The 18,795-nt window shown below is 36.8% G+C and overlaps 2 protein-coding genes across 2 annotated transcripts in view; both read left to right on the forward strand.

Moving 5' to 3' along the window:
* AHCTF1 (AT hook containing transcription factor 1) overlaps positions 1-7,072 on the forward strand; it is a 70,981-nt gene extending 63,909 nt beyond the window's left edge. The window contains exons 33-35 of the mRNA XM_008580820.1: positions 2,275-2,405; positions 4,075-4,178; positions 5,356-7,072. Coding sequence (XP_008579042.1) covers positions 2,275-2,405; positions 4,075-4,178; positions 5,356-5,548 — 428 coding nt within the window. The 3' untranslated portion in view covers positions 5,549-7,072. The remainder of the gene's footprint in view (positions 1-2,274; positions 2,406-4,074; positions 4,179-5,355) is intronic.
* Positions 7,073-15,244: 8,172 nt separating this feature from the next.
* The window catches only part of KIF28P, a 33,832-nt gene continuing 30,281 nt past the window's right edge, over positions 15,245-18,795 (forward strand). Inside the window, 1 exon segment of the mRNA XM_008580821.1 lies at positions 15,245-15,268. Within this exon segment, the coding sequence (XP_008579043.1) occupies positions 15,245-15,268 (24 nt within the window).

Genomic DNA, 18,795 nt, shown 5'->3' on the forward strand with positions numbered 1-18,795 from the left:
TATTGGGAATCTTTCATTACTGCCATTTTTACTAGCTGAATCATTTAACCATTCTGATCCTGTTTGTTCATCTTTACAATAAAGGTGATAATCCCTACCTTAGAGGATTCTCCTGAGTATTCAGTACTTTAACAAAGCAGTTACCACCAGAGGATAGTTTGTTTCCTTTCTTCCTTTGCCCCTTCAGTTGTAGTTTCTACACTCTTAAATACTTCCTGTCCCTTGTGCCTATTTAAATTGTATTTTTAAAACTCCTTTAAGGACAGGTGGGGGAGGTGCAGAGAAGGCTGGAGGGCAGTCCTCTGTGTAATTGAAACCTGTCAAAGAAACAGGTATCTTAGAATTTTACTTAGTTAAGTTTTACTAGCTAAAAAATGTGAGGCTTCACATTTCATGGGATTTTCTCCAGTTTCCATTATTCAACAGCAGATATCAAGAAGGGCCAACTATATGCATGAGGCTATACTAGATATATTTATTACATTCACGAAAGCCAATTGTTAAGTATTCAAGAATTTTGTGAGCAAGCCATCATTTGAAATTGGCCAGAGTGGCAACATTTATACTACAGAAATCTGAATGCTATAAATCAGACCTGCTTTTTTGTTTGTTTTTCTTCAAAGAGCCATTTACCAGCACACTCTACTGGGTTTGAACCCAGGTCTTTGAACTCCTTAATTCTTACGTAGCACTGGCTTTTAAAACTTAACCCTCAGGAAGCTTACAGAGATGGGTGAAGAATTGAGATATACAGACAGCGTAATGAAGTCTCATCCATACTATTGTAGAAGCTGTGGAATGAATGGGAGAGGCTTAACATTTTTGCATATGATAGTATATGTTTGTATTTTCTTATTTAATCCTTTGAAGAGGGAAAGCCAAAGAACCTCTGTAGTTCCAGGTAGCCTAGAAAGAGTTATAGAATGTATCATTTTCATAGAAAGAGTATACATATATTTATTCTTCTGTTTTTTTTAGTACCCAAAGGGGGTAGTTACCACCAATACCACTGGTCATCTCTGCCACTTATGAGCTGGGAGCAGAGATGACATTTATTTCTGACCTTTTTTTTTTTTTTTCTTTTGTCAAGAATCATATGCTTTAAAAGCAGCATTTGGCTCTTGGTAGTACTCTTGATTGTCCTAATTAGGTGAAATAACATTAAACTATAATTTGAGAATTTTCTTTAAAGAGTTTGTAAATTATGTTCTTGAATTTATAACATCATAACAAATGCAAATATCTATAAAGCGCTTACCATATGCCACACATTGCTCTAATCCTTTAATTCTTACAATAACTTTAAAATAGGTACTATTATTAATTCTATTTTATACAAGTAGAAACTGAGGCACAGAGAGTTTTAAGTAACTTGCCTTTGGTCTCACAGCTCGTAAATCCAGAAGCTGGGATTTAATCTCTGGTAGACTGGTTAAACTGCACTTTGTTGCTTCCATGATCGGATAATTGCCATTAAGATGGAGACACTATAGTAAAAACAAAAAATCTAAGATGAGTCTGTGGTAAATGATTTTAATTACACGTTTTAAACCAATTCTTCTATTTATTTTTTATTTTATTTTTTGCAGCTGGCTGGCATGGGAATCCAAACCCGTAACCGTGCTGTTGTAAGGCTACACTCTAACCAGCCAGCCCTAAACCATGGAATATCTTATCTGTTAGCTATTTTTCTATATTATTACTTTCTCCGCTTAAGTTTTTCTTTTTGTGACATGAAATTTTCTAATGTTCCCCTTGACTGGACCAAGTAGCTCAGAATGAGCTGGCTGGAAGGAAGGTTTGAGTCTCTTTTTTGTAAATAAAATAAGCCTTTGTAAATAAGAATTTACTTTTAAATAAAAGCCTTGTCTCTGGAAAAGTAGGACTTATGTTGCAGACTAGCTTAGGTTATATATGGGATTAATGCTTTCCCTCCCCAGAAAGTTTAAGGAGCAGTAAAGATTAAAATTAATGGAATAATACAATTTGTTCCTGCTTTTAAGTCCTATCTTTATATTGTAGCATATTTAGTTTGAAGCATTTCAATATTCCTAAACATTTGGTTTACTTAACTGATGTTGGGATTTTTCCTGTTACTTCTCTCTCCTAACACGGATAGTTGTTACAATGCCAGTGTTTTCCAGGTTTGGGGATATTTGCTTCTTTCTAATGTCCATTATTTGTTTCAAGCTTTTTGTTGAAATATATGTATAAAAAGATGTAAATACAGTGTTTTTCTTTTTCTTTCTTTTTTTTTTTTTAACTTTTCTTTAGCTAAAAAAATAGAAGCTACTACACAGCTGGAAAAATTAGTTTCAGATTTATCTTCTCAATTTGTCTCCTCACCTGCATTGAGGACCAGAAGAAAAAACACATCCAGTATGTCCAAGCTTGTAGATGAACCGGTAAGGAATGCATGATTTATTTGTATGTTTGTTTAGACATACTTTTTGGTTTTTTTAAATGAATAAATGTTTTTATTAGATAAAATTATCTTGATTTTATTTAATTTTTTAAGTAAATGTTTCCTAAATAAACTTATTTAGAGATAACAGCCATTTTACATTAAAAGTCCAAGATTTTTTTTTTTAACCTGGTTTGCTTCTTCATTTATTTTTTCATTTTCTGTGAAATATGGAGTGCTTCCTATGTACTCAAAAATATTCTAGGCGCAGGGGGAAAGTGGTGAATGGTCCATCCTGTTTCAAAGTTATATTCTAGTGAGCCACAGTCAATCAGTATATCAACAAATCATAAGCTAGATAATTGCAGGTCTGTGAAGACAATAAAGAGATCTGTGATGGGGGGGGTCATATCTCTGGGGAGGCAGGGTTGAGTGTAGTTTATTCGAGGAGGAAGAGGCAGACCAGAGTGCCGTGACTGATGAGGAGTCTGACAGTGGTCTGATCACCCAATGGCTTAAGAGACCAGTGAGACTACATGCTGAGAATGATGGAAATATGAGGGTCAGCCTAAAAACAGCTCACACAGAGCACAACCACTCCACTAGTCCCTCAACTTTGAATGAGCAAATGGCCCTCTTTAGTGAGTTGAAACTCAGTTTAAATGGGTAGCTAACACTGTCTTGTCTACACACCTTTGGAGATCCTGCCTTTAAGACAGACCTGCAGTATGTTACTGATGATGTATTACTGACAGCTACAGTTTAAATTACCTGTTAGAGGAAACGTTTTTTTAAATTTAAATGCCCATCAGAAGTATCTGGGTATATTTGTTTAAGATAAAAGCCCCTGAACCCCTGGAGTGTTATTCACAGAGCACACTTAGGTTATGTTTTAGAGTTGATTCTATCACCTACCTAATAGCCCATTACCCTAAAATAAAAATAAGTCAGGGATTGAGTGTGAGACCCTTATATTTACAAATGTTAATCCATGAACATTTATTGAATTATCTACCATGAGTTCGTTACTATGCAGTGGCAAAGGCTTACACAAAAATAATTCAGGCAAATAGTCTTTCAGGAGCCCACAGTTTAATTGAAATACATAGCTTAATGGAAGAGGTAAAAACAAATAATTATTTCATAGCATGATAATAGTAATTTATACCTAGATACCTCTGTAGACAGAAGGTAGAGGAAACAGATATTCCTAGCAGAGAAAACAGCAGATGCAAAGAAAGGCTCAGAAACACAGCAGTGGCGGACAGATGGGGCGTGTTCATGAACTAGCAAGGAGTCATGTGCACTGTTTTAGGTAGTTTTAATGAAAGGTGAGTCTTGGGGAGGAAAAAATAGTCTCTGGTGACCTAAGCCTTACAAGGTCATGAGAGGCAATGAGAACAGAAGGGCAGTGAACAAATGGAAACTTTCAAAAATAAAACTGACAAGACTTGGAGTTGAATTGTGGGAATGAAGAATAAAGAGCAGTTCTAGATAATTAAGGTTTCTACCAAAAAAATACTTTAGAAAAGGAGTCAATTTTGAACTTGTTGAGCTTGAATTCATTAGTAGTGTTTGGCTATGTGTCTTGACACAGGATAGAACTTTTTAATTTAGATTTCGAGTGTTTAATTGCGTAAGATTTACCTTTTAAAAATCTTAACCCATAGGAAGAAGATGCTAAATCAGTAGACACTGTGGAAAAGCAAAAAGTGAAAAGAGTGAGGACTGCTAAAACAAAACAAGCAAGCAAGCAAGCATCACTTTCTATTCTGTAATTTTTATTCATTTGTTTCTCAAAATTAGATTTGAAAGACTCTTAATTTAAAAAGGGAAATTAAGGGCCGGCCCGGTGGCGCACTGGAGAGTGCGCCGCTTGGGAGTGTGGCGGTGCTCCCGCCGAGGGTTCGGATCCCATGTGGAGACCGGTTCCAGCTCACTGGCTGAGCGCGGTGCGGGTGCAACACCGAGGGTTGCGATTCTGTTACCGGTCAGTAAAAAAGACAAAAAAAGGAAAAAAAAAAAAAAAAAGGGGAAATTAAGCTCATCAGAAAAGGCTAATTCTTTGGGACATTTACAAGCAGTGGCTCCTTGACATTGTTAGATTTCACTGCTGAAGGTAGATTTCTCTAAAGAGCATGAAAGTCCATCCTTTTTAGAAGGGTGGATGGGGGAGGGTAGGTTAGTTCCCAGTGGAGCTTTCTGTTTTTGCAGTGGGTGGGAGAAGGAAGGGGACAGTTCACCTCATTACTAAAGATAGGTAATTATTAGTGAAAAAAAAAATTATAAACGTAAAAGTCCTGTGATTATTTCACTAATAATAATAAAATTTCATCCCATGGGAAAATTATGCCATTTTAGCTATGTTTGTCAACACAGTATTTTGTTCATGCTTTCCTGAGCATGGTTGAATTTAATAAAAGCACAAATTAATCTATTTTATCTTATTTTAAAAACCGATTTAATGAGACTTGATCATAATAACACTGTTTGCATATAAATTGGCTTTGTATATATTTGGAAAACTCCTTCATGTTTGTGAAATTGTGTACATGTTTGCTAATTGCTGGTGTTTGAGAATTGCCATTTCTGCTGTGCAGTGTGGGCCTGCTGGTTTCTCATCCAATGGACTGACTACTAGTATGTGGGCCCATCCTTGTAACTGGCACTTTTTATTAACACGTGAAAAATTTAAAGAAAAATCCAACAATGATTGTTGTTAAATATCCAAAGCAAAAAAGGAAAATTTCCCTTAAGTGAAACCTTAACTCTTCCTGTAGTAAGTTTATATGACTTAAAGCTTCACTTTACTTCTCTTGAAACCATTACCTCTTGTATAGAATGAAATCACTAGGCAAGGTAATCCCTAAGGTTTCCTTCAAAATGTTGGGAAGCTAAATTTATGATAAATATGTTTATTCTTACTTGTTTATGTCTCCCCCTCCCCCCAGAAACACAGAAAAAGAAAGTCCTTGGTCACCTCCTCCAGTGAAAATTAAGCTGATTTCTCCCTTGGCAAGCCCAATTGATGGAGTAAAGAGCAAACCAAGAAAAACTGCAGAAGCAACAGCAAAAGCTATTGGAAGGAGCAGAAAGAAACTGTCTTCCTTTCCAAAGCAAATTTTACGCAGAAAAATGCTGTAATTTTTTTTTTCAAATTTTTAATGTATAACTATTTGTAAAGTCATCAGATTGTGTGGACTATTAAAAATCATCTAATTTGGAAGAAAATAATTTATATAAATTATTGTAAATTTTTGTAAATAGAAGGTCCTCAGTAAGTAAAATAACTCCATATGGAGTGCGATTCTTTTAGTCCAGGCAGTTTTTTCTATTTTATATTAAGACATCATACATTTATATAATATGTAAATATGGCTTATTGGAATGTTAAATAAACTGTATACTTCACAGTAGTTTGTGTCTGTTAGATTTTTGAGAGGGGATTTCTGTTTTATAATGATTTTATATACTAGCAGGCTTTGGTCCCATTTTCTTTATAGTTAAAATATGCCAATCTTAAAATAAGGATGATTGAACTATTGATTTTTTTTTTAATTGCTATTTTATAATTTATGCACTTTGATTCTGTGATTAGGATTTCTAATCAAAATGTTTGGGGGGGCTTTGGCTATTACTATGTTGAAATTGAATTATGGGCATGTAATTTTGCTGCCTTTTTGTGGTTTCACAAATTTTTTGTAATCTACCTCAAATGAGTAATTTTCCGAGTAATGCATTGGTTAACCACAATGTTAGCATTTCTTGTTCAGCAAGTTTAAAGACTATTTATCTTTAAGTCTCTTAATTATTGAGACTTAATTATTCAGGTTAGGTTGACCGGTTCACTGCTCACTAGCAACCTCATAAAAGCATTTGAGAAGGAAGGGAAATGTAAAATAATAAATCTGTTTTATGGATATTCACTGCACCTTGTGTGTGCCTAATATTGATAGGAGAAGTTTGATGAAATTTTATTATAATCTTGCTGTGAAGGAGCTTGCTACTGAGTCACAGAAATCCCTTAATATATTCAGGTTTTAAAACTGGCATATCACAGGACCTCAGGCACAGATTATTAAGGATGGGAAGAGTGTGAGTAGATGTGGAAAAGAAAAAACAAAAATACCCTGTTCTCTACAGTATGACTGTGCAATTAAATAATGATGCTTGATGTAGGCTATAAAGTCAAAAATAAAGAAATGTTGTAATATAATTTATAACAGGCCATTGATAGTGTGTAATGAGTGGACCATTAATAATCGATCATCTAGAAACAAACTGCTTTTGTTGGCTAAGCTTTCAGTGTGAAGCATAGCAGAGTGCTGTCTACATTATTTTTCTACCAAATAACAGTATGGAGAATGAGAAAATGATGGAAGTTCCCATGCCAAGTGTCCACAGTGTGAGAGGAGCAGTACGAGTGAGGCCTTTTAGTCAGGTTAGCGATAAATGTTACATTGCCTTGTTGAAAACTTAACTGACTTTGATTTTATTAATTTTTAAATGATAGTTATCAAACTTGTATTTAAGCTGCTTGTCATTTATGGAATATTAAACTTATTTAAATGAACTTGTAAAATGAATAATTTAAAGATCTAAACATAATTTAGTAAACAATTTTATTCTTTTGCCCAAGTAGCACAATAAAAAAATTCACAAGAGAAATGTACTGTCAAGTTAATAATTTTCTAACCAAGGCAGTTTGGGGAATATAGATGTGTGGTACCTGTTTTTAATGTACTTCCCCCTCCCCCCCATAAAAGTAGATCATGAACTCTAAATGAAATATACAATTTTAAATGCATTTATGTATAAATATATTTTATATAGCTTTTTATAAAAACGCTGCTCATTACAATGTGTTGCTACATCATCTCGGGATAACACATGATGTACTTATTCTAGGACCTTGTAGCAGCTGTATATCTAATGCATTGGTTGAATTTTAAGGTAATTCTGAACAATTGACCCATTTAGCAAACTTTTACTGTCTGCTGTGGATCAAACACTGTACTAAATACTGAAGACACAAAGGAAAATCCTTTATTCTTCAGCAGCTTACAGACTTAATGTAAGTTTACTAACAAATCTTGTATTAAGTAAGATTTTTACCATCATAGCAGTTATGTAAACAATATACCCAGAGAAAATATACTTAATTCTGCCTGGACAGACCTTGAAGGCTATTAGATAGAAGCATATGCGATGACTATAAAGGATCAATGAAATTATGATAAGGACATACTAGACAGAATAATATGCAAAAGCTTATTTGACAATAACTGCTCCTGAATACAACGTAATGATGACCTTGTATGAGGTCTTTCCCACTTCTACAACTTGCTTTTTCTCTCTCTGTTAGTTTTGTTTTGCACATTTTCAGTTGGTATCAGTTCTGTCCTGTGCTTTTACATTCGTCTACACTTTGGAAAATATTTCGGCAGCCAGTCATCTATAAGATAACTTTAGTTATATCTATAAGTAGAGTTTAACATCTATTTGAAGCTTCTAAAGTGGCATGGTTTCTTAGGCAACTGATCAAAAAATGTCAAAGAATCAACTTGTAAACAGTAAATTGTTTTGGCTCAAAAATCAGTGAGAAAACAAATCTATTTTATAACCTAACCCTTCAACGACACTGAAAGTGCTTAATCTGGGGGATCTCTTTTTACTGGCCTCTAATATTGTTAGAGTACTGTGATTTTAAACAGCTAATGAAAAGGATTTGTAGGAGTGGGCACTAAAACATTTATGTATTTACAGAACCTTTAGGCTCCATTTATGAAAAGACTGCATCTTATTCAAGTTTAGCACAAAGTTGATTAGCTTAGACTAGAATAGCAAGGAGGAAAGAGGATGGACTCGAGAGAGATTTGAAATCCCCCCCCCGCCCCCTCCCCTTACCTGCAGGGGATACATTCTGAAACCTGCAGTGGGTGCCTGGTCCATGGAGAATACCAAATGCTATATATACCGTGTTTTTTTCCTATACATAATAACGATAAAGTTTAATTTATGGATTAGGCATTAAATCTCTTTTAAACAACTTTATTGAGATAGTGCAATTCAAAATGTACAATTCATTGATTTTTAGTATATTCACAGACGTACAACCATCACCACAGTCAATTATAGAACATTTTATCACCTCAAAAAAGAATCTCTGGGGGCCGGCCCGTGGCTCACTCAGGAGAGTGTGGTGCTGATAACACCAAGGCCACAGGTTCAGATCCCATATAGGGATGGCCGGTTTGCTCACTGGGTGAGTGTGGTGCTGACAACACCAAGTCAAGGGTTAAGATCCCCTTACCAGTTATCCTTTGAAAAAAAAAATCACCTGGATTCCAGACTTCTAGACTCCATAACTGAAGAGAATAAATTTCTGTTGTTTTAAGCTACCCAGTTGTATTTTGTTATGGAAGCCCTAGGATGCTAATACACTGAGAAATATGTAAATACTGTTAATTAATGAAACACATTGAAAAGCCATTACTAGTTAACATATACAACATAAAATGACATTTCTGTGAGAAATAATTTTCTTATCCAAGCCAATATTGAAGAGAATGGCACTGTTTTATATTTTTCCAAATCTCTATAATGTCTGGCTTTAAAAATGACAACTAGATTCTCTGCTGTATGTGTAATCTTTTACAAAAGTACATGTCATGTAGCCTCAGGCAAACTCCACTATACATTTTACTCCACTCTACACTGATGAGAGAATGAAAGTATAAAGGGCAAATGTTAATATCACGAAAATAGTTCTCACTTGAAAAACCACCTGAAAGGATCTCATAGATCCCTGAATGCACTTTGGGAACTGCTGCCCTAAAGCAATCAATAAAAAATAAAAGTATGTCTAACTAATAAGTCAATTTTAGGGAAATTGAATTTTGAAACACTTTCAAAACATGGCAGAAAAAGGGGAAAGAGAAACAGAGGAGATAGTTTAAGTAGAACACAAATAGCAAGATAGTAGATTTAATGTGAATCATATCAATTATATTAAATATAAATAGTCTAAACATGCCAATTAAAAGGCAAAGATTGTCAGTTTAGATAAAAAAGCAAGAGCCAACTGTCTATAAGAAACCTGGTTTAAATATAAAGAAAGAAGTAGATATGCATTGTGCAATCCTAAGAAAAAGAGAATGAGAGAGGCTACATTTACATAACACAAAGTAGACTTCAGAACAAGGAATATTTCATAATGATAAAGGAATCAATTTATTAAGAAGACATAACCAGCCCAAATGGGTATGCACCTAATAATTCAAAGTACATGAAGCAAAACTGTTAGAAATAGAAGGAAAATAGACAAATCTGCAATTGTGTTTAGTGATTACAACACTCCTATATCAGTAATTGATAAGACAAACAAAAATCAATAACATTACAGAAGACCAGGCTTACACTATCAGTAACACTCACACCCCGACCTCACATCCAGCCATAGTACTATACGTTCTTTTCAAGTGCACAAGCAACTTTTATCATGATAGACCATATTCAAGTCATAAAACTGATCTCAATAGATGTAAGATGACTAAAATCATACAAAATATATTCTCTAACCACAATGTAATTAAACTAGAAAGAAATAATGGAACTAACAAATGGTGCTGACAATACTGGTTATTTATATGGAAGAAAATGAACTTTGATCCCTTCCTCACACCATATAATAAATTAACTCAAAAACGATCATAGAGCTAACTATTAGAGCTAAAATTATAAAACTGGTAAAAGGAAGGGTAGGAGAAAATTGCTGTGATCTCAGGTTTGGCAACAGTGTCTTAGATGGGACACAAAAAGCATAAACCATGAAAGAAAATATCTGATAAAAAGAGGCTTTGATAAAAAAATAAGTTTTGCTCTTTGAAAGATACCAGTAAGAAAATGAAAAGGCAAATCACCAAGAAAGAAAATATTGCAAAACATATATCTGATAAAGCCTCCAAAATATATAATAAATTATAACAATTTTATTTATTTATTTATTTTTATTTTATTTTCTTAAAAAGATGACCGGTAAGGGGATCTAAACCCTTGACTTGGTGTTGTCAGCACCACGCTCACCCAGTGAGCAAACCAGCCATCCCTATATGGGATCCGAACCCATGGCCTTGGTGTTATCAGCACCACACTCTCCCGAGTGAGCAATGGGCCAGCCCTAACAATTTTATAAAGAAAGAAAAATAAATCAGTTTTTTTAATGACAAAAGATTTGATCAGAAGCTTCAACTATCTTCACCAAAGAAGATACATAAGTTACCTAAAACTAATGAAAAAAAATGTTCAGCTTCATTAGTCATTAGGGAAATGCAAATTAACACTACAATGAGACAATACGACACATCATGATAATGTCAAAAATTAAAAACTAACATTTAACATGCATGTGGAGCATGGTGCCACAGTGTTCATGGCAATGCAAAATGGTTGTTATTTTGGTAAACAGGCAGTTTCCAAATTTAAGCATATTCTCACCTCCCATACACCTGACCCCTCCTGCCTAAGCATAATTCTTAACAATTCAGAGGTTCCCAAGAGAAATAAAAACATATGCCCTCACAAACACCTGTCTGCAAATGTCCATAGCAACTTTACATCTGATGTTCCAAACTGGAAATAACTCAAATGTCCATCAACTTATGAATGGATAATAAAACTGTGATACATTTATAAAATAGAATACAATTCAGCAATAAAAAGAAACTACAGATGGCATGCAACATGGATGGATCTCAGAAGTATTGTACTGAGGGAAAGAAACCGTATACACAAGAATACAAGCTGTACAGCTCCACTTATATGGTAATTCTAGAAAAAAACCAAACTACGGTTACAGAAAGTAAACCAGTAATGGCCAGTGGCTAAGGTAGGAGGGTCGGCCCGTGGCTCACTCAGGAGAGTGTGGTGCTGATGACACGAAGGCCATGGGTTCGGATCCCTATATAGCGATGTCCTGTTCACTAACTTGGGAGAGCGTGGTACTGACAACACCAAGTCAAGGGTTAAGATCCCTTTACCAGTCATCTTTAAAAAAAAAAAAACACACCACCTTGGTTGTAGTGGTGGTCACATGACTGAAAACCTATGTCAAAACTCATCAAACTGCATACTTTAAATGAATGAGTCTAATGGATGTTAAGTTTACTTCAATGAATCTAGTTTCAGAAGACTACAAGAATCAGGCTACAAAGACATCTCTTTGTCGAAAGCTGCTCCTCCCCTCTCCAGTGACTTTTTGTTGACTACCTATTAAGACACTGCAGAATTGTCTTTTCATGTACTGTAGTGTAGGAAAATGTTTCCTGTACTTGATTATAGGATGGTGGATAGGAAGAAATTAGAAATATAGTTCTATGACTTCTCAGTTTATCTGATATACAAATAAGTGATACCCAAACATATTTCAATGGAAAACTGTACAGAAAAACTATACAAAATTTATAAAGTGATCCTATTCTCTCCCTAAGATTTCATTTATTTAATAAAATATCTGTATTACTTGTTTGAAGTTTCAATCTATAAAAATTAAGGACAAAAAGAAAGCCCTTTTCCCAACTTCCCAATAGTGCTGAGAAGAAAAGACAGTAACTAGTTACTATGCATAGCAAGCACTCTTTAGTTTTAGCAAATAACTCTTAAAATAGAGTAGACATTCATTATATAAATGCATTTTTCTGCTAAAAGTATGGTACAATGTTCTGAGAAACCACAGAAATTCCACATTTTAGGCCTGAAGCTCTCCTAACACTTATAGAGTAATAATTTTTAAATTTTTCTTATGAGAAAGAAACAATATAAGAAAATTGGTTTATTGTCTATTGTCCTTATGTAAATCACACTAAGTCAGTATGTGCATCTTGACCAGAAATTAAAATTACATTAATTATACAAATTTATATATTGCAACAAATGGAGCATGCATTACTTGATTGGGTGGGCATTCATTTCCACTTTGGAAAAATTACATATAAAGTTGGCAGAAATTAGGCTGATGCTTGCTTAGGGCAGGAGGGTCCATTCACCACCCCTACCCCCCCCAACCCCCAAGCAACCATCAATCTAATTTCATGGGAGCCAAGAATGTAAGGATTCATTCAGAACCAAGAGGAGGCAGAGAACGGGGAATTGCTAATGGGTTTCTCTGGCGCGGGGACAAAATGTTCTAAATTGAGGCTCTGGTGATGATTGCACAGCTCTGTGACTCTGTTGAAAACCATTGGCTAGTACCCTTTAAGTGGGTGAACTGTATGAAAATTCACTATATGTGAATTATAATTCACTATATGTGAATTATATCTAAATAAAGCTGTTTCTTAAAACCTCAGATAGTACTGAAAGGCTTGTAATGGAAATCACCAGTCCCCATCCCACCCTTTTTTCCTTCCAACTATCTCCTTCTCTGTTACTCCCTACAGTTTCCATCTTCAACTCTTTAGCCTTTTTAGCTCTTTGCCCTGGTATCTACCTCCATATTTTAAAAACTATTGGTTTTTCTCTTCTTAGAGAGCAGTTTTGGACATTACTATCTTCCCACCATGGTCGAAGAGAATTTAACACTATCCCACTAACACCCCCCAATCACATACCTCTGCATACTTACATTATAAAATTTGTTTAAATCAATAGTTATTAATATTTTATCCATGCAATTACTGTTTGCTGCTGAACCAAGTAATGCATACATCCTTTGTGTATTTTTTCTTAGAGTTTTTAATTGCCTTTTTAAAATTAGGTATAGTTTTCCATAACTCTATCTTTTTATCTAAATGCTGCATGGGCTGGCTGGTAAGCTCACTCGGGAAAGCACGGTGCTGGTAACTCCAACATCACGGGTTCGGATCCCCCTACTGGCCAGCTGCCAAAAATAAATAAATGCTCCAAATCACTGTTACTTGCCTATTAACAATATTTTCCAGATACTCAAACTCATTGTTTTTCCCTCGAGTCTCATCTTCTATTCTCCAGCTACTATTTGGAGCAGTGTTTTTCCAAGTATACTGCAAAACTCATTCTGGAACTTCAACATTTTTCTTCACCGTTCTGACGTTCAGATCTAGTATATTCCTCTTTTATCATTTACTCTCTCTTTGCTGCAATTTTCTCAAAAAATGTGCAGCAGGGGCGCATTTTTTGTACCCTTTGCACAGCTGAAAATGTCTTTTCTTACTTCCACACGTGATTGAAGTTTACCTGGAATAGGATTGTAGATCTCCAAGAATATTGAAGACATTATTTCATTATCTTTTAAGTTCCAATGTTGCAGCTTAGAAGTCTGCCACCATTTTCATCCCCAATTCTTCCTACGTGATCTTTTTTTTTTTGGTGGCTGGCCAGTACAGGGACCCGAACCCCTAACCGTACTGTTAACCGGCTGAGCAACCAGCCAGCCCATTTACGGGATGTGATCTTTTTTGTCATTCAGTTTCTCTCTGGCAGCTTGTAGGATCTTCTCTTTTTCCCTGATGTTTAAATGTATCTTGATATGTTTTGTTTTGTTTTTCATTCATCATGCTGGACACTCAGTGGACCCTTTTCAATCTGGAGATTCCTGTACTTCAATTCTGAGAAACATACTATTTCTTATATAATTTTCTCCCCTCTGTTTTCCCTTTCTGCAGTTCCTACTAATTGGATTTTGGACCTCCTGTACTAACGTTCTAATTGTATTATCTTTTACCACCTGTTTTTCATTTCTTGGTCTTTTTATTCTATATTCTGGAAGATTCCCTCAACTATTTTTTATAGCCCCTCTCCATTTTTATTTTGGCTGTCATTCATAAACTTAATTTACAGACAGTCTTTCTTATTCTGTTACTTTTTTTTTTCGTAGAAATAATTCTTTATCTCTCCAAGGCTATTAATTATAGATTTTTTTTTTTTTTGGCAGCTAGCTGGCAGGGGATCCGAACCCGTGACCTTGGAGCAATAGTACTGTGCTCGAACCAACTGAGCTAACTGGCCAGCCCCTAATTAGAGAGCTTTTAAAAATGTTTTCTTTTACTCTGCATTGTCTGTTTTCTCTGAGTTCCTTTTTTCTACTTTTTTTTTTATCTCTCTTTCACAATGGAGGCTTTACTTCTCTGCTAATCCTTGGCCATGTGCTCTTTTTTTTTTTTTAAGATTGTCAAGGGTAAGGGGATCTTAACCCTTGACTTGGTGTTGTCAGCACCACGCTCACCCAGTGAGCGAACCGGCCATCCCTATATGGGATCCGAACCCGTGGCCTTGGTGTTATCAGCACCGCACTCTCCCGAGTGAGCCACGGGCCGGCCCCCATGTGCTCATTTCTAACATGACATGATCTGAAGCTAGTTGGGAACCCTGTGACCACAAGGCTTGACTAGCAAGACCCATCCAGGGCGACTGACAGACAAGCCAGCTTTTCCACGGGTGAGGGTTGAAAGCGTCAGTGTCTTAAGGCCTTTCTGACCAGAGCCATCCAGACTCCTCCAATCCCGCTTAAGAGGTGTAGCTTGGCTAGCAATACTCCAAAAGCACAGAAAGGGAAAGACCGATCTTTTTCTCTACATATTTTCAGGTTGGGGGTGGACAATAAGAAAAACATCTTTTTCTGTCCCCAGCTGAGACTGAAACACACATACAAACTTTTTAATTTATATTAATAACCTCCTCTATATCATTAACATTATTTGAGAACCTCATATTGCATGTTGAAATAGACCTTTACTGTATATAATATTAGCTTTTTCCCTTTGGTGGACATTTATACTGTTCATATCACTTTTTTTTTTTTTTCAAAGACAACTGTTTTAAGAGAATATTTACTTTGTGTTCTTCTCTACACATGTTAAGTTGAGCATGCTGGAAACTTACAATGAACAGGTAACAGCGGTTATATTTTCTTTTTTTTTTTTTTTGTCTTTTGTCTTTTTCCGTGTCCGGCAACGGATCGCAACCCTCAGTGTTGCCCCCGTACCGGACCGGGGACCGGCAACGGGATTGCAACCCTGGGTGTTGCTCCCGTGCCTCACTCAGCCAGTGAGCGGGAACCGGTCTGTATGTGGGATCCGAACCCTCGGGCGGGAGCGCCGCCGCTTCCCAAGTGGCGCACTATCCAGTGCGCCACCGGGCCGGCCCCAGCGGTTATATTTTCTGACCCACAAGTCTCAGTGCCTCTCTGCAGCTTCATAAACACTAGGGGCTCCCGATCACCTGCACTACAGATCAACTCTTCACCTGGCATTGGCTACCCAGCCCTACCTACCTCTCCAGCTTGGTCTTATGTCCCTTCATCTTCACACAGTGTATGCTTCAGCCACACAGAACTATTTCTCCTTTCCAGAACATGTCCTTCTTTCATATATCAGTCCTTTCTCTGCCTGGAAGACACTTCTAGTTTTCTCTGACATTAAAGAAACTACTAATCTTCAAGGTCCAGCTCCAAAGCCAGCTCCTCTATATATCCTGAGGCAGTTTGCTTCAGTGAGCATAATGTTGTACAAGGGTCTGCAAAGGCCAGATAATAAATATTTGGGGCTTTGAGGACCATACTGTCTGCTGCAACTATTCAACTCTGCCGCTGTAGAGCAACACAAACCACAGACGAGACAGAAGTGAGTGGGCGCAGGTGTAACTCAATGAATCTCTATTTATGGACACTGACATTTGAATTTCAAATCATTTTCATGTGTCACAAAATATTATTTTTGTTTTGATTTTTTTCCAACCCTTTAAAAAATGTGCAAAACAGGGCTGGCCAGTGAGCTCAGTTGGTTAGAACGCAGTGTTCGAACACCAAAGTCAAGGTTTTGGATCCTATATCAGCCAGCCACCAAAAAATAAAAATAAATTAATTAAATAAAAACGTGAAAACAGTCTTAGCTCAAGGGTCATGCAGAAACAGGTGGCAGGCTGACTCTGGCTCACAGCCTGTAGTTTGCAAGTTCACTCCTCGGGGAGTAGGAAGAACTCGGTTCCAAATCCCAGCTCTCCCACTTACTAGCTGTGGCTTCAGAAAATCACTTTATCTCACAGCTCAGTTTGTTCATTATACGGTGGAAAATTTAAAATAAGACACTAGATCTTCAGATGTACTACATTTTAAATTTCTAACACAGTGCCTATCAAAAACTAGATCTTCATCAAGTTTTTTTTAATCCTGCTTTTTCCTTTTACACTTATTAAATTATTACAAAATAAAATTTTATTTTCATATTTATACGTAATGATGTCCAAATAATGATTTCCTTGTGAGCACCTTTCTATATGCAGGACTTAGTGCAATATTTGGTCTAGACTGGGTGCTCCCTAGATGCTTGCTTGCTCAATGGATATATTAGTACATTTCTTTTGCTTATAACAAAATACCTGGAACTGGGTAATTTGTAAGAAAATGAAATTCATTGCTTATAGTTTCAGAGGCTGGGAAGTCCAAAGTCCAGGGAACGCATCTGGTGAGGGCCTTGTTTGGTGGTGACTTCAGAGACACAGGGTATCACACTGTGAGAAAAGCAGGAACAAGACACAGAGCTAATACTCCTTTTAAAGCCTTCAGAACCACACCCATGACCACCATTACACCATCAATGGATTAATTCACTTACTTGGGCACGGTCCTCACAATCTAATCACCTCTTCAATGCCCCACCTTTCAATTACCGTAATAACATTTCTTACCCTCTTAACACTGCCACAGTGGGGGCTAAGTTTTGGGGGGACATTCAATCCACAGCAATGGATAAATTGACAAATATTTCTTTTTTTTTTTAAAGATGACCAGTAAGGGGATCTCAACCCTTGGCTTGGTGTTGTCAGCACCACGCTCAGCCAGTGAGCAAACCGGCCATCCCTATATGGGATCCAAACCCGTGGCCCTGGTGTTATCAGCACTGCACTCTACCGAGTGAGCCATGGGCCGGCCCTGACAAATATTTCTATCACTGTAAGTTTCTAATAGGCAGAGACCATATCCTTAGGACATCCTACGATCCTTTTCGGGTCTCATATTCAAAGAGTTTCTGGTATTTTTTCCATCGGGGATTTAAACAGTCAATGAAATTAAGTTTATGAAATATCTTTAATGTTCCAGACATCATGCTAGGCACGTCTTCAGCTTGAGATGACACTTCTTATGACTCACGTAACTCAGTGGAAATTATAGAAAAGGCTCCCTAGCTAAGGCAGGAGTTGTCTTCATGTTGATGTTTCCTTATCTCTAGCACCTTATGGCCTAATTTTGCTTGGCTGAACTTCAACCTGTGATCTCGTTTTGACTCTAGGACTTGAAGCCACAGAATGCTAAAGCTGGGCAAGATCTTAGTGATAATTGCATCTATGTCCCTCATATTATGAGGAGAAATCTGGGAATATAAGAGACTTGCCAAAGGTCTCACAGTTTGGAGGCAGAACCGGAACTAAGAACCCAGGTCTTCTGACTCCCAGCCCAGAGCTCTCTGCACCATGCAACACAGGCTAGCAGCTATAGCTCTCTGGCACTGCCAGGCCACCAGAGCACAGTCCTACTTTGCCTTGTAGCAGTGCTTTTTGGGGGAGAGGCAACATGGGCTTTCACCTAAGGCCATGGTCTAAGTAGGACATCACACAAATCTCTAATAATAATAAGATCCAATGAATGGTCTATATTTTCTTGTTTGGTTCAGCTGTAGCAAACACTGTGCAAGCTGAACATTTCCCCTGGAAGTAGAGATTTCAGGGTGGTGGTATTTGTGGTTGCATGATTTAACCCAGCCAGAGCATGTCTTCTTCCGATATTGGGTGATTTGAACACTACTCATTTCTAATTATTTTTATTTATCATTGTTCTCAGAAAAGTCAGACTTTATTACTTTGCAATACAAAACCTGTGATCAATTAGAAAGGGTAGGATGGTTTGTTTTTATGTTATCCACAAAGGAGTTGCTACTCAAAGAGTTAGCAAGATTGCTAGGGGAATATTTATGTTAATGAGAGAAAAAAAATGTGTGAGCATAAAAGCTTTCAAAGCATCTTATAGTGAGATAGCTGTGGATACCTACTTGAATGTTCTATCGTGCTACAAAAGTAGTTCTCTACTATACACAGGGTATTAAGCATTATCTGTTGGCCTAGCTCCAGTTAACCGTGCTAGTATGATCAAGCATTCATCGAGTGCTTACTGTGTGTCAGGAACCAGGTTAGGATCCACTAGTGAAAACACAGGCCCCACCCTTTGGGAATTCACAGTCTGGCTGGAGTGCTCTAGGTAGTAGAAAATAATAAAACTGTGTTTCTAAAAAATAAAAAATAAATAAATAAATAAACTGGGGCCGGCCTGTGGCCCACTTGGGGGAGTGCGGTGCTTATAACACCAAGGCCACAGGTTCGGATCCTATATAGGGATGGCCGGTTAGCTCACTGGGTGAGTGTGGTGC

Source organism: Galeopterus variegatus, unplaced genomic scaffold (assembly GCF_000696425.1).
Source record: "Galeopterus variegatus unplaced genomic scaffold, G_variegatus-3.0.2 Scaffold2167, whole genome shotgun sequence".
In the NCBI taxonomy this organism is placed as follows: domain Eukaryota; kingdom Metazoa; phylum Chordata; class Mammalia; order Dermoptera; family Cynocephalidae; genus Galeopterus; species Galeopterus variegatus.